This window comes from Scomber japonicus, chromosome 13 (genome assembly GCF_027409825.1).
Source record: "Scomber japonicus isolate fScoJap1 chromosome 13, fScoJap1.pri, whole genome shotgun sequence".
In the NCBI taxonomy this organism is placed as follows: Eukaryota; Metazoa; Chordata; class Actinopteri; order Scombriformes; family Scombridae; genus Scomber; species Scomber japonicus.
The window spans coordinates 27,516,543-27,533,169 of record NC_070590.1 but is presented as its reverse complement, the minus strand read 5'-3'; the positions used below and the strand labels follow the sequence as shown (position 1 = coordinate 27,533,169).

Here is a 16,627-nt window from a genome sequence, read left to right as displayed (position 1 = left end):
CACAACCCCACAAAAGATCCTGGACATTGATGGTGTCCAGCTGTCCAAAAGGGTTTATGCCTCAAGATAGGAGACATGAACATTTGCACATTTCATAAAACAATTTGTTGATGAATGCTCCATACCCTGAATTAGAGCCAGTCATGTGCTGAATAGGACTATATATTCTTTGTTCATACCGTTAGTATTTGATGATGACAGCTTTCACACAGTAGCATGTGTGAATATGTGCCTTGTTCTCAAGTCTGTGCTTTACCACATTTAGACTGTGGTCTACAGATACTGTCCACCAGAATGAGAGAAAGACATAAATAGTTGAACATAGTGAGAGACAACAAATGTTTCTAAACTAGAAAGAATAAAAACATGACAGGGACTTGATGTGTTATACAAGGTTTACATATTGATCTAAAGTATCTCCTATTAAAGCATGATTCAGTACATAGAGTAGATCATATAAGTCTTTTTCAGAGAGGTCATGATTGCTCAATAGTTAAACACAAGGTACATGAAAACCTTGCTGGTGATTTGAGGTTTGTTGTTTTCTTGTCAAATAATGATGATAATAAAAGATGTGAGACTGATGGATTATAGAATATAGAATCTATCTATCCTGATTTTCCATATTGCTGAGGGTCTAAGGATAAAGCCCCCTGAGACAAAATATGTTATGTTGGGCTATGATAAATAAAAATGGATTTGGTTGGAAGATTCTTTTAAAAGTCGCTGTTATCTTCTCACAGGGTTGTCGATCCTGAAGCCTCCTCCAGTGAAGTGTGGCTTGCTGCTCAGCTGGGGCAGGAGATCCAGCTGCTCCACCTTGGTCTGGGTTCTCTGCTCACTGAGGAGACACACAGACCACCAAGACTTGAGCTCATTGTGAGTTGTGCTGCTAAAGTCCTAAGAGGTAAACAGAAGATATGAATGCAGCCAGTAGATGAAGCTCACCTGTGAAGCTTTTTCTGACTCAGGTACTTCTTCTTGATGTTTGTCAGCTCATTGGATAATCTCTGATTCTCACTTGTATACTCGTTCAACTTGGAGTCGAGCACTCTCAGCTCAGCTATCAATGACTGTGGAGACAAAATATCAGTCATGCCATATTGTTCTATAGCAGTTTGTAGGCATGTATGTTGTAGCTGTGAAAATCATTTGACTTCAACAGAATAAAAGAAATGAAATAGATATAGATCTGTAAGTTAAGCACTTCTTCTTGCAGTATAATATAAATGATTAACTGACCTTTCATACAAGCCTTCATCAGATCAGAAATACACTGAGGCTTACATTCTGACAAAGGTCTCAACTTTTATGGAATGATTGCATGTTTTTAATGGACACTGATGATTTTAAGGGACAGAAACAGACACAGATGATATCAGAAACACAGAATCTAATGTGGTGAAATAGGACAGCATGAAGGATTGGAATATGAAAGGGAAAACAACTAGAAACAAAAAAGAAAACAAAAAAATGGAAGAGACTGTTTGGGGAAAGAGTGTCACTGAGGACCTTGAGTTTTTTAGTTCTCTCTCTGATCGTCCACTGGCACTGCTGGAGCTGCTCCGCTGCCTCTGGACCCGGCTGCCGGGCCAGAATGTGCTTCAGCTCCACATACAGCTTCTCCTTTTCCTTGCAGGGGAAACAGAGAGAAAGAAGGAAGGAATAAAACATTTATTCTGATTTTCAATTAGGGAAAAGCAACACAACTTGTAACTCCATTGTAGAGATCACTTAAATGTTTGTAGAAAAATAAAAGAGTACAAGAAAGACTGGTGTAGTCTGTGTGCTGCTTTGACACACTCATTATCAGTACAATGAGTGTCATTGCTGTATGCCACAGTGGTTTCAGGCAGAATGACAAAAATACTGGATATCAAACAATGTTCAAAGCTTTTAGCCACAATCTGAATATGAGAGCAGCACAAGACATATTTTGAATCACACGTTGCTCACTGTCTTGAGAGTTGAAATATACAGTAACTCAACATTCTACATTTTTCTGAGTGATTTCAAAGCCTGTAAAAGGAGCCAAAAGAAGAACAAACTGATTGACTAACACGTAATGTGTGTGTATTCAAAGTATTTTTTCTCTGTGCCATAGAGCTCCAAAAAATACTAACACTATGAGCCACACACAAGTGTGGATTAACTGGCCAGGTTTAAAAACTATTTATATCTTCAGTAGGAATAATAGGTCATAAGACTTTGAGAGACAGGCTTATATGTCTTTGGTCTTATAACAATAATCAGTTAACAGTAATCCTCATGACAAATGTATCAACTGTGAAAGTAATGACAAATACATGGTAAACAAATTATTTAAATGCAATGATTGAGTATAGATATGAAGATGTTAAAACATGTTTAAAATAGAGATACATTTCTGCTTAACATTTAAGCAGTGTCCTGCTTCATTTCCTGTGGCAATGCTTAAAATGAATTTCTTACTCTTTTATTATTCTGCAAGATGTATTTGGCTGACTTGGCTGTTAGTGTCTCTCAGTGGTATCTAAGCAGCTGGAAGCTATACTGCCAATTATTACTTTCCCATATGAATACACTGACAGAGGAGGATGAGAGATAACACTCCTTTTTTGGTGTAATCCCATCGCTCATCCTCCAGAAGCCTGAATCCTCCCAAGTGAAGGGGGTGTTACCTGTAATAGTAGTTCTCTCTCTTCTAGCTCTTGAGTCTTGGCGATCAGTCTTTTCTGTAAGGACTGAATCTTCTGGATGAGTTCATATTTGCCGGGGTCACTGCCCTGCAGAGGAGAGTCATTTACATAATGTTAATGTTCTGACTGTTTTCTGCTTGAATAATGAGGTGTATTCTGTTCAAACAGGGTGAGTGTCTGATGGAGAGACACCTTTGAACATCTTTCACATAAATAAAACAAATAACAAACGTGGCAGTGAATGTTTGAAGCTAACCCACACAGACACTTCTAAAACAAGTCCTTCACCTCCAGTCGTCTCCATCTATGAATATTAATAGGCTTCAGCTGCTCCTCCAGCACGCTGTTCCTCGTCCTTTCTCTCAGCAGCTCCCTCTGCAGGTGGAACAGCTCTCGTCTGCAACACAGAAACTCCAATGTAGTATTTCACACAACGTCTGACCTTTATACCCAACTATATCTTTCATTTCAGGATGTTTTTTTGGTTATTTTAATTAGAAGACACACAGAAAGACAATAGAATAAAAGACCAGCAAAGCAAAAAGCATATCCTGCCTTTTTTGAAATATTTCTTCAAAGTAAAGGTCCTGAATTGTCAAAGTGACTACAAACTGTCTGGATTCTGAAAGGTTATGCAGGGTGTTTTAATAGAAATTATATATTTTTGCTATATTTTTAGAAGCTACTCAAATGGGATTTTACCTACCTCCTACTCTGTATCTGTCTCCACCTTGCTCCATCGTGCACTTCTACTCTTCACTCAGTTCTTTGTAGGTCACCTCATTCTTTCTCCAACCTGGGCTTTGTGCTCACTGCTTATCTCCTTCCTTCCTTCCTTCCTTCCTTCCTTATTCTTTTCTTTTTTCTCTTTCTCCTACTCAGCCCTCTCTTCTCCTCTTTTACCTCAGGTCCTCTGTGTTGGGTATAGTCTTGTCCAGGATGTTCTTCTTACGCCGGAGCCTCTTGATCTCCAGCTTGAGGAGGTGGATGTCCTCCATCCTCTGGTTGTAGTGGAAGTCTCCCTTGCTCAGGATGGACTGCTGGATCCTGATCTTCTCGTACAGCAGGGCGCGCTCATCGTTGCGGTGGAGCAGCTGCTTGCCCAGGTTGTCCCGCTCTCTGATCACCTGGAGAGAAGTTACACCCACAAATGATGAGACACAGAACAGACCACTTGTCTTAACACTTAACACTCTGTATTAACTAAGCATTTATTTTTAATTTATTAATAATTTGCATCTGAATTTATTGGTATTCTACTTTTGTTTATCATTAGGTGTTAAGTTAGTGTTTTGTCTGTAGTGTTTAGGTTGCTTAGCTTTAGTTCTTTTTCATTTGTTACTGTGCTGTTTGTCCACCCTGTAGCTAAAGATTTTAAATAAAGTTGTTCTTGGGAGCTGGGAAGAGGGGCATCTCCTTTTATGTTGTGAGTATGAAAATAGAAATCTGTTTATAAGTGACTACACAACTATTTTTATGTAGATGGTGAATTGAAAATAAATGAAATCTAAACTCGGGGAGTATTATGGCACATAAAACTGTAGTGTTATGCTGATGTGATGCTGAAGCAGCCTGCAGTGGTCACAGATCAATTACATTGTCACCCAAGGATCAGGGTGACATGAAATAAAATCCATTCTCTACCTCCTCTTCTCTCCCTCCTTCTCCATCTTTACCTGTTCCAGCTGTTTCTTCTGTCGGATCTGTTCGGCATCGCCATCGGCTATGATCTTCTGCAGCTTCTGTTGCTCTGCTTTCTGAGTGTCGATGCGCTGCTTTGTTTCCTCCAGCTGGAGCTTAATGGTCTGCAGCTCCCCCTGCAGCAGGACAAACAGAGAGGACACACACATGCATTCACAAACACTGGCTTCAGTCACTGAGCTTCTGGTGGTAGAGAAAACTGGAGATAAATATGTTATTTATTCAACAGACTAAATAAAATGGCAAAATAACAATCTGAGTGATGATGAGGAGCTCAGGAGCACTGAGGCAGATCAGGCAGCAGCTACCTTGAGAGCCTCGTTATCCTTCTCTAAGCGCTTGTGCTCCTGCTGATCCTTGGCCAGAGCCAGCTCCTTCCCAGTGATTTCATCTCTCAAGCGGGTGACCTGGTTGTTCATGGTCTTCATCTTCCTCTTCATCTCTGCGATCTCTTCCTGAGCAGGGGGACGGCAGAAGGAGGAGGAAAAGAAGAAGAGAGTAACTCAGCCATCATTTCAAACAGGCAATTACAGAAAATAAACACAAGCAACTGTAGAAAGGAATAAAAAAAACATGCTGACTCACTGGCTGGCTGCTGGTGTGATTAACAAACATGTCATTCCTACCTGAGCCTCGATGAGGTTTTTGCTGTACAGGTTCCTTTCAGACACGACAGACTCCAGCAGGTTCTCTTGCTGTTTGAGCTTGCACTCAGCCTCAGTGACCTTCTTCCTCCAGTCAAATATCTCCATCTCTTTTACTTCTACATCACTCATTCTTTGTTGCACCTGCACATGAAAGGAAAAGCTCATTACTGCTTTATTGATGCTTGCTGCTGCTGTGAAAATCACCTCAATCCATATAGGAAAATCCAATCATCTAGTTGTTCTGTGTGACCTGCCTTCTGCATGAGGTTGCTGGTCTCATTGATGTAGCGGTCTCGCTCTTTCTCCAGCTGCTGGATGATTTTCCGCTGCTTTTGGGCCTCCTGCCTGTAGCCATTGATCTCGTGTTCCAAGGTTTTCTTGTCCTGCTCGAGGAGCTTCACGATGTTCTGCTGTTTCTCAGTTGACTGTGCAGCTTTGATCATGTTCTATTGATTGAGAGCACACATACAAATACAGGAACAGGAGTAAACGTGTGTTCATTCTTAGGTTGAATGTGTGTATAGGGTTCAGTGGGTACCTTATTCAAAATGTCTCTCTCTCTGGTCAGCTCGTCTATGGCTTTCTTGTCAGCTTCAACTTGTTTTTGGGAAGATTCGAGATCTGCAGAGGGAGGAAGATAAGGACAGTTTGTACTGACAGCCAAAATCAATTGTGTATTATTTACATTGACTATGTCTCTTTCATTAAGTTTTTAGTAGACCTAAATTCTTTATAGCTGAGTAAAACATTACCCTGCCAAGAAGAAGCCTGTATGAGACAGTGATGACAATGCAGAACACAGAGACAATAAAGTGGGGTCAGTACATACAGTACAGTACGCTGACATTCCTTGTTCGCTCAGTTACCCATAAAGTTGCTGAACCTCCTGCCAGCTCCTGCCCTCTCTCCTTCATCCTGATGAATCTTCTAATAAAAGTGTATTTTTAGCTCAGATAACCCTGTGATAGTATTTAGAGAACTATGTCATTAAATTAAAGAGTACAGTCTAGACCTGCTCTATGTGAAAAGTGCCTTGAGATGACTTTTGTTGTAATTTGGTGCTATATGAATGAAGATTGATTGATTGATTAAAAAACAACATTTTCAGAACCTGCTACAGTTCCACAGTTTTGATACCCGTTCTAGACTAAGACTACGTTTACACGTGCCCGGATACTTTCATAAACGGATATTTCATCCTCTCCGTTTACAAAAAAAAACTGCGTGCACACCAGTCCGTTTTCAGAAAAGTTTCCGTTTACACTAATCCGTGTATATATGCCGTCAAGAGCAGCTCAAACCCAGGTTAGCCAATCAGAATCCTGCATATCAACAATAACAACGTCACTTCATTCCTCCACATAGTACAGCACTTGTATTTGTAAACTAATACAAAGGGATTGCACCAGCATAAATGTGACTGCTATTCTTCATGCATCCATGATCACCATAGATTGTAAACATAGACTGTAGATTATAAACAATGTCATATTTAAACCAGGAGCAGTTTCCGGCTCCCCAAATCTCCGTTTTCATCAGTTTACATGTAAACGTGCAAACAGAGTTTTCAAAAATCTTTTTAAAAAGCATCGTTTTCAGGGGCGAATTCTCCGTTTGCGTCTAAACGGAGGTTGCAAACGATGGTTAATGTCTCCGTTTTTAAAAATAACCGGGTACGTATAAACGTGGCCTAATTCTCTGTATTTTCATTGCAGGCTTAATACTTCTAAATTTGAAAGTATTGTACTAGTATAATAACAAATAATACTAATAAAAAGCTAGTGTTGGAGCCAAAATTATAATTTGATAATTTGATGAATTATGTAAGAAAAGAAAAGAAAAAAATCAGAGGATTCACAGAGTCAATGTATTGTAGTCAATTGCTGTCATGAAGTGTAGGGTGGACACAATCAGCTGATTGAATCTCACACTCCCTTAGACAATCAGCAAGCTGATTGAATCTGTATCTAATTGCAGGTAGTACCAGCTGGTGTATATATGGTCAGAGCTGGAAGTTGCAGGTACTCTCTTGGTTTTGTAGCCACACGTTTTTTGACTGCTGAAATACGGTAACTTCAAGTTAATTTTGATGTGAAGACACAGAGGGGTCTTAATGGGAATGGAAAATAAATACAAAAGAAAGAAATCATGGACTCTGAGTGTTGGAAATAATGTGTTATATATTAGTTAGATTAGATTAGTAGTTTTATTGTCATTATATTGAGGTTCAGACAACAATATAACAACATTTAGATAGCACTCCCTGAGACATAACATTTAAGACAATTAAAAAACTACTTAAGACATAAATACAACATTAACAATCTATAAGAGCAACAAAGTGCAATATGCAATATAAAAAGTGCAAACAGTAGCAATTCTCATTGTAACAGTAGGCCACAATCAGTGAGTGTGTGTGGGTGAGTGGGATGAGGAGATCAGGCCGTGTTCATTAGTGTAACAGCTTGGGGGAAGAAGCTGTTTTTCAGTCTTGTAGTGTGTGACTGAATTGTCCTGTATAACCTGCCAGAGGGAAGTAGTTGGAAGTAGTGGTGGCCAGGATGTGTTGGGGTCACAAATTACATTTAAGGCCCTGCCTTGACAGCGGACTTGCTAAATGTCCCCAGTTGCAGGAAGCTGGGTCCCAGTGATGTATTGTGCCGTCTTGATGTATTGTAAATTAGCACATATAGGCATACCCACATATGAATGTATATGCAGATGTACTTACAGTATAGGTATGAGTGGATTACTTATTATACACAGTTATTTATTTTGATAGTGTGCACACATCTGTACATTTGTTGGGCAGATACGTGTCTGTATATGTTTAATGTTATCAGTATAAATAAATAATTTACAAAAGGTCTAAAAAACTGCAAACATTAATACATCTAACCCATCTGATTTCAAATGGCCATGATTTTTTGGCTTATTGGTCTATTTGTAATCCTGTACATCTATTGCTTATGATGAAAGTTACATTTTTAAGTTTCATTCATCTCATGCCAGACTTAGATTTTAGATTGATGAGCTCACAGTAGCAGAGACAGGGATGCAGTGAGAGACAGACTGATACACAGATGATAATGATTTATGTCAGACTCCCGTACCTTTCTCCAGACCGGCGATCTGAGCTTTCAACGTCTCCTTCTGCACGTCCACATCAGCTTTCTGATCCTCCATCTGGTGAAACCTCTTCTGGATGGCTTCTCTCATCTTTGTTTGTTTGGCAATCTCCTGGCGCATCTGGTTCACCTCTTCTTCTCTCATCTGACAGGTGGGAGGGGAGGAGTCGTACGAGGCATTACACAGAGGTGTGGGAGGGGGGGGGGGGGTGTTGAAAAAAGAGATGAAAGTGGATAACTGATGTTGTGTGCTTATATATAGATTATAACTCATTAACTACAATTTAATTGTGTCTAGGAAACAAAACTGTGCCACATTCCGTTTTTTTTTTTTGTACTGGGGGTAGCAGTGCCCCCTTGTGGTTCAATAGGGGAAAATCTTCAGATTTCCTCCACTATTGTATATTTGAGAAAAAACAGAGTTACGGCTTGTTTTTTTTACACTTCCAGGTTTTCTGTGTGCTGGTGGACTGCCATGTACCTTGAGCTCATTAGTGTTCTGCTGATTTTCCAAACAGAGGTGTTCTTTGACCGATGAGAGCTGCTCACACTCCTGCTGCAGCTTGGCGTTCTTCACCTGCATCTGCTCCAGCTCCTTGGTGGCTCTCTCGTTCATGATCTGTCACAGTCAGGAGAGGGTGTTGAGGTGTGGGAGGAAATGATGTCTATTTATTACAAAACAGTATGAGGTCTCTGTGTGAGGTGTCATTTGGGGAATGAATCACTACGAGTTGTTCATTTTATCATCTATTATGTAAGTGATTAAACACAGTTCTAAAATGTTAAAGTTAACTATCCTAAATGATAACGGATGGCAATAATATACAAAGTGGTTTTTAAATTAATATTATACTAATATATATATTTCCTGATGTTCTCTTCAGTTTTGCATACTACAGTAGTTTCATATAATGACTTACTGGCTTATAGCTAATTTATTTAAACATATTTATTATTATCATTCATATGGGATAAATGACAGGATAGACTAAATAAAAATAATATGGTATGACCTTCACAATCACTGGATCTGAACCTAACCTAAAACCTGACAGTGGTGTAAGGTGGATAGTCAAATATTTGAAAATCCACTGTGGTAAATTACATCCGCTTGTTCTGTTATAGATAATGATGAGCTTCAGTAAAACTATGTGACTTTTATTTCCAGTGGCCTGTCGTATTCATAGGTAATTTCTTAGCTGTAATTTTATTATTAAAAGAGATAGTAACAAACTACTTGAACACCTTTTTCTGAATGTTGATTTTCTAGATAAATAAACTGCATCGGAATGTGGGCTTTAGACTGCATGTTGATTTTATATTGAATCTATCACTCATCTATATAACAGTTCATGTGAATACACTGTATATGTTTTTACAGCAGGTTGTTGCAGAGATGCTGACAGGAGAGAGAGAGAGAGAGAGAGAGAGAGATGACCTGACCTGCAGCAGAGTTGCAATAAAATCAATGTATGTTAATCTTTTAAACTGCCCCTGTTATTCTTCTGCTCATTTTAGGGGTGCGGATATACCAGTGTTATGACTGTGTATAACACTACTCTCCAAATAATCACCTAAATGATAGTTTGTTAGTTTCCTCAACACCATACAGAGTACGTGTCCCAGTCCCGTGTTCACCTTCAGCTCTTTCAGCTGTTGCTCCAGTCTCTGCTGCTCCTCTTTGGCTCTGTGACCCTGCAGGTTCAGAGCTTTAATGTCCCCATTCTTGGCCTCCATGTCAACATGTAGCTGCTTCACCTCCTTATCCAGCTTCTCCTTCAACCTCATCTCCCGGGAAATCTCATTCTGTTGTACCTGGAGTTCCTGTTGGAGCTGAATGTAGACACACAGAGCAGTAACAAGTTGGCATCAGATCATCATCCTTATTACAGTAGTATCAGCAAAGCAGGAGGTATTCTTTGCAGGGTTCACAACTGGAACCCCACCACTGAAGCTAACTATACTAATGCTGGCTAGAATACATTTAATTTACTTATTGTACTCAAAATAAAACATGAGGTTAACAAAAAAGTGTAGTGGCTCCTTTATTGTATCGTTTAAGTGTATTATTTTTGTAGCCACAATGCCTCCTGTAAGGAAACCTGCACAAAAGTATGGTAAAACAATGTCTAAATATGAGTTCAAAAATTCACGTTCAAGTCTACTTTGATTAAAATATTGAATAATGAATTAGTTATTAGAAGTTAGTTTTCTGTCAGTGAGAATTTACCTGAGAAATATTCTCTAAGGCGCTCTCTTTTTGGGCTTCTACCTCCTGCTGGGTTGTGTTGCTTTTGTTCAGTTTTTCTCTCAGACTCTCCACTGTTGTCAGCAGCTGGTCCCTCTCCTTAGTCAACTCCTCATTCATTTTTAGTAGAGCACTGAAAAATACACATACACTATTGTTCCCATTCATTTTACCAATATGAAAGAGCATGGGGGAGGACAAATAACTCACCTCTGCTCTTGGTCCATAGAGAGGCCAGTTTGTTGTTCAGCCATTTTTGTTAGATTAGCGACTTCTTCTTTTAAATGCCTGATGGTGTCTTTGTCCTTTTTCTCTTTATCGTGAGCAGCATCAACCATTTTCCAGGCTTTATCCAGCTCCTACAGTGTAAGCATAGGAACATTTCAGCAAAAAAATGTGAATGGAATGATGAATCTTGAGGGGAGAACTGATCCATCATCACCTAAATATCATAAAATACAGATCAGTAAGATGATCCACTCTTTACTGTAGCCTCTTATAATTTGGCAGTGTACCCTCTTTAGTGAGGTAATAGTTGTCTCGTCCTCCTGGGACAGCTTCAGGGCAGCTGCAACTTTGGTCGAGGTGGACACAATCTCTGCATTCAGTTCTCTGCATTTGGACATGAGCCTCCTCTCATTTTCACGGGACTTCTTCAGTGCAAGGATGAGTTTCTCATACTCCACCCGGACCTGTTCCATGCTCTTATCCCCAACCAGCTCATTGAGGACCATTTGGAACTCCTCTAAGGAGTCAAACGTGTCCTCTCCTGCTGGTCCTGACTCCTGTAAATACAGCAGAGACACAGAGTGCAAGTGATCATTAGTGAAGGATGGGACTGAGCTAAATTTCAGATTATCAACTCCTACCTCCAGTTAAACGCTTCAGTAAGTACAAAACTAACAGATACAAGTTTGGGTTAAATTGCTTAAATTATTTTAACTTCTTTTATTGGGTTTTGACCTATTTTTAGAGCGTCTGGTGTCTGTTTTTTATTTTATTTCATCCTTCATTATTTCACTCAGTTATTGTGTATCTGGGGCAGGTGCAATCTCTGCTGGGTGGGTGCAATCTTCCTAATGTTATTGCCTAGGCAGTCCATAACGTTATGAAACTGCACAAGGTACAACTACAATGTTTTGTTACAGTATGTGTATATTGTAGGTATATGTGTACGTGTGAATGTGTTGTTTGTATTCAGTGTAATGGTGCTATATGCAGCTGCATCAGCACTTGTGCCCATGACAAATTTCCTGTCAAAGACAATAAAGTTTATCTTATCTTTAATAGACTAGACTTGGTTCCTGTCCTGATGAAAATGGAGTCTCAATTATACAAATTAGACTTTACACTGATTAAACTAACTTTACACTGATTATACTAACTTTACACTGATTATACTAACTTTACACAGATTAGACTAACTTGATTTAAATGAATAATAAATTATCATGGTTTTATTTTACAGGTACTTATTTACTTTATTAAAATAATTAAAGTGTTGACTTTGTTTGACAATATAACTTACATTATATTAAAACTAATATATATTGTAGAAGAGTAAATTTAACGTTAGCGAGACGTCAAATTGCAGAATTTCGACGACTTTAAGCGTTTACTGACAATAACATTTATATATTTTATACTTCAATGTTAAGTTGCCTTGCAAACTTTTATGACCACAAACTACAGGACTTACCTCCATTGTGAGTCCAAAATTAAAGTCAAAATAAGTTAATGTGTAGAGCTAACGTAGCACTGTTTTATCAATGGAGCTGTTGACGTGAGTTGCTAGGCAACGGCTGATCTCGCGAGAGAATGAACAAGTGGTCTGCATGGCTTGGTGTAACACTAGGTGTAACCTACAGTCTATGGGTGTAACACTACACTGCTGCACAGTGGAGTAAAAAGTCTTTTTACCCAGAAAAGGATCATTCATTCCATTCATTAAAAGATAAACTGACCATTTGCACAATAGTACAAATATTTTAATACTGTGTGCAAAATAAATGGAGAGTATTGTGCAACATATTAAATTCAACTCAAGTTCAGAATGCTGCATACTGCACTTTCAGTATGACTAAAAGCTGTGAGATGATCTTCAGGTTAGAGCTGGACGATGCTGCCATGTGTGTTTTGTCATAAGTTGAATTTGTATTCCCCAGGCCTTAAGGATAGAGCTTTCTAAATGAAGACATTTTAGCTCGTAATAGTAGATGGTAAAACACGGCTGTATTTAATAACATTAGTGGTAGCTGCACTCCATTTAAATGTCCCAGGAAATCATTTCTGTGAGCTAGTAAATGCAGGGCCCTGCAGACATTTTGACACATCAACATGTCAAAGCAGAAAAGCATATTCATGATGACCCTGGTAATAAAGCATGATGGTTTGTATGGCTTCCTTTGACACTTCCACAGGGGCATTGTTAATGTTATCAGTTCCATCTGAGCTTTTACTGCTATTACAAGTCAAAATGTCTGCTGTGAAAACAGTCTATTACTGGGAACAGAGCCATCAGCTATGTTATTATTTCCTCTGACAAGTTGAAATGTCACACCAACTCATACACATTTTTGGTATTGATGGTAACCCTTTCATGCCACAGTGGCTGCCTTTCATATGGCATATGTTTGTGATTGTGAAGATATAATAAAAAAATATAATAATACATAAATCAATAGTATGATGAGTGTCTGCTTTGGTGTAACCCTCCACCTTCCTCCTCCTGTATGCATATTTTCTTATAAATAAAAGGCCTTTCAAAAACCGAAAATACAAAGACTGTACATTTGTCAAATATTAGGTATTTATCCCCTTGTGCAGTGCAGGCTTGTGCAGTGCAGTGTACTGTGTAAATGTCTATTCACCATCACTTTGGGTCAACAAACCCAGAGGAGAGCTTTGATAATATGATTCATCATTGCTTGCAGTTAGCTTCTAACAGTGTGTGTTCTTAACTGCAAGGTTATGATAACTAAAATGATAACTTCATTAGTCATGATGTAGCTCACATGTAATGAAAGTTACCTCTACGTTCACCTGGTGAGCTTCTGACTTTGCAGACTACACCTTTGCAACACTTTGTAATTACCAGTATACTGTATACTGCAGTGCAGCATACGGACTTGCCTATTAATGTTCCGATGTTTCATCACACCATGAAAGGACATTACATCATCCAGAGTACTGATTGCATATTTCCAACCAATTTTGATCTATTTGTTGTGTGATTGATTGGCAAAGACACTTCATCATGAACTGCACAGAGATGAGACTTACTTACAGAAGCCTGAAGCTGGTAGGGATTTAGTCGTAGACATAGACCATATCTGTAGACATTAGGGGCATTTTTTACCCTTTTTTTCTGCATGCATCATGGGTATTAAAATAGATATTTCAAAGAGCCAGTTGTCCCAACAGATATTTCAGTTGGCAGATTTATTATTTTTTTATTTTTTTTATTACTAAACTCTCAACTCTACTGTAGACCAGCAATAGAGTAGGCTTATATACCTGCTGTTATATAATATATGCATATAGTATATGCTATTAAAACTAATTCCATTCTAAATATAAACGTTTACCTTTGATACCAACAGCAGTACATTATCACTGCAGACAGGCATGTTAGCAGCTCTGTGAGGCTGTGCTAGAGGACAGTGGTGCTTTGAGTCAAATGTTTGTTTGGCATGTTTACCATGTCCACCATTAGAGTTTACTTAACACAAAGTGCAGCTGAGGCTATGTATTATTATCATTATATTACACTGCCACATGTCATGTGTCAGGGGGTTGGCTTGTTAACACCATGAACATTTCCTATATATGAATCCAATCTCGCAGCCTTATTGATATTTTTCACTAATGGACATGTTTATTGAAATTGTTTTAAATGACAATAACAGTGGTATTAGACAATGGAGGACACTAATAAAATAACATTATTTTTCAGATCATGATGTTGCTTTTTAGATATTGTGTGTGTGTGTGTGTGTGTGTGTGTGTGTGTGTGTGTGTGTGTGTGTGTGTGTATGTGTGTGTACTTGTATGGCTACCATTGTGATAACCAATTAGAATTTTATACCTGGAAAGTGAGGACATTTTAGTAAAGTGAAGATATTTTGGTTGATCCTCACTTTCTGACACACCTCCAGGGTTAGGGGCTAGGGAATGCATTATGTCCATAAATGTCCTCAGTAAGATAGCTATGCAAATGTGTGTGTGTGTACGTGTGTGCCTGCATGTGTGCATGTGTGTTTCCCATCTTTCAGACATCCACTACTGTCCATTCATTTCTGTGAAATAATCAAATAATCCACTTTTGAAACATGATGTGACTTGTGTGATCCATCACAACCAAAACTGAGTCAGCATTCATTTTTTGTGATATTACATTATTCTTATGAGACAATGCAGTTTGCTCATGTATTTTTATATGTACAACAATAAAATGAATGGATAGCAGTAGTTGTGTGGAAGTGTAGAAAGAATATTTGAACACAGTACACAGACATGTGTTCATCGGACACTAAACCAGTACTGAAAAGAATGACACACTTTTAAATGTTAATGTTGCATCAAATAATGGGGACGCTTTTGCTCAAAAACATGAAAGATCATCTTAGAAAATTTAAACATTTTAATAAATAAAAACTGATGTAATATACACCATTATGAATATACAACTACAACAAGCATACCAAGACATTTGAAATACAAAAAACTGACAGTTCAATTTAGTTGCTTTGAAAGCTTCAATTTGAGGAAGAGTGGGGGTGAGCAGGAATTACAATAGCCATACATTCTCGTTAGTGTTTGTGCCAACAAATATAAAAAGCATGACGATCATGAGCACTGACTTCTTAGAGATGGTGAACATAAAAAAGGAAAGAAAAGTGAATAGTTACATATCTGGGTTAAAGATTTCCATGAAGAAACATTTTGAGGTACTGAGTTGTCTACTCCTGTAACTAACAGTGAACACACTCACATGTTTTTTTTTTGTTGTTTTACAGAAGGTCATAATAAGAAAAAACCCCATTAAAAATGAAATCTGTAACTCAAACAGGAAGCCTGAACTTCCACTTGTATTGCATTTTGTTATGGAAAAAACCCCCAAAAGATATTAGCTTCATGAAACTTGTACATAAACATTAAGTTTTCATGTGTAGGCTCCAAAACGGTGAAGCAAAATTTTGCAGCAAACTTTTTTCTTTTTTTTTTAAAGAGTAGTTTTCATTTGTATGGAGACATTATATCGATGCTCTAGTCTTCAAACATACTGTAGTTAACACTGCAGGTCCCTTCTAAGGAACAACCTCCATCTAGTGGTGGAGTTTGGAGTTTGTTCTATAACTCAGAAATGTATGAAGGTCTTCATTTCACTCCTTCCTGTCACCATGGTGATGTTGCTTTAATGCTGTACAATACAAGGGGACCAGCAGGTACTATAGATGGATTTAAATGTCTATGATGAATACCGTATCAAAGGTCATGGTGAGCATATCTAAATCACTTGGATAAGGTCTTTTCACCGTGGCTCAGCACCAAAACACAATGTGTGTATACTATTTGCAACCACCGATACAATAGACTTTGAAGCAGTGTGAAGTTCAGACCAAAAAACATGAACCAGATAAAAGCTGTAAACTCAACCCTTAAGAAAAAGTCATTATGACAGGTGTATTCAAACAAATGTTCTATTCAATTTCCTTGCTTTTTAAAACTCGCCACTCAAAATGTTAGTCCTATCTGATCTGCGTATTCCCTGAAACACACGACAGAAACAGGTTCCAGCGGATGACTTCACCAGCCAAATGGCCACTTACAGTACAGTACAGTACAGTACAGGATAGTGTAGCTACATTTTGTCTGAAGCAAGGAAATCACTAACTTAAAAAAAAGCACCACAGATGTTTTTAAATAGCACCAGTTGTCAGAATGTACAGGTATATGGTGTGTGTGTGTTTTTTTTTTTTTTTTGGCAATGTACAGCACTGAATTGAATGTCACTGATGTCTAGAGTAACTTTTAGCAGCTGCTGCAATGCTCACCCTCCTCTTCTGAGCGAAAGGCAAGAGAACGACCATTGCATTAACTTGCACATGCGTCTGCTTATAACGAAAAAAAACATAACAACAAAAAAAAGAACATTTGGATCCCCTTAAAGTCAGTTCAAAGCAGCATCATGAAGCGCTGCGTATGTTACATACATACTGTAAA

The 16,627-nt window shown here is 38.4% G+C and overlaps 1 protein-coding gene across 1 annotated transcript; it reads right to left on the bottom strand.

Annotated features, from left to right (window-relative positions):
* Positions 1-729: 729 nt before the first annotated feature.
* On the bottom strand, positions 730-12,107 carry cfap58 (cilia and flagella associated protein 58). Its single transcript, XM_053331142.1, has 18 exons — positions 12,102-12,107; positions 10,918-11,187; positions 10,613-10,761; positions 10,385-10,535; positions 9,793-9,987; positions 8,636-8,773; positions 8,140-8,299; positions 5,565-5,647; positions 5,281-5,472; positions 5,006-5,167; positions 4,688-4,834; positions 4,355-4,495; positions 3,582-3,805; positions 2,967-3,075; positions 2,661-2,765; positions 1,513-1,632; positions 949-1,073; positions 730-841 (listed from the first exon to the last, which is right to left on the bottom strand). Exons 1-18 carry the CDS (start codon positions 12,105-12,107, stop codon positions 730-732), a joined length of 2,589 nt encoding a protein of 862 aa, XP_053187117.1.
* Positions 12,108-16,627: the final 4,520 nt, after the last annotated feature.

Bases quoted from the DNA above. Each gene is read 5' to 3' on its own strand.
- cfap58 (XM_053331142.1), bottom strand. The intron at 3,806-4,354 runs GTAAAGATGGAG...ACTTCTCTCCAG, and splicing joins AGAAGAAACAGCTGGAACAG to GTGATCAGAGAGCGGGACAA. The intron at 3,076-3,581 runs GTAAAAGAGGAG...TCTGTGTTGCAG, and splicing joins CCCAACACAGAGGACCTGAG to ACGAGAGCTGTTCCACCTGC.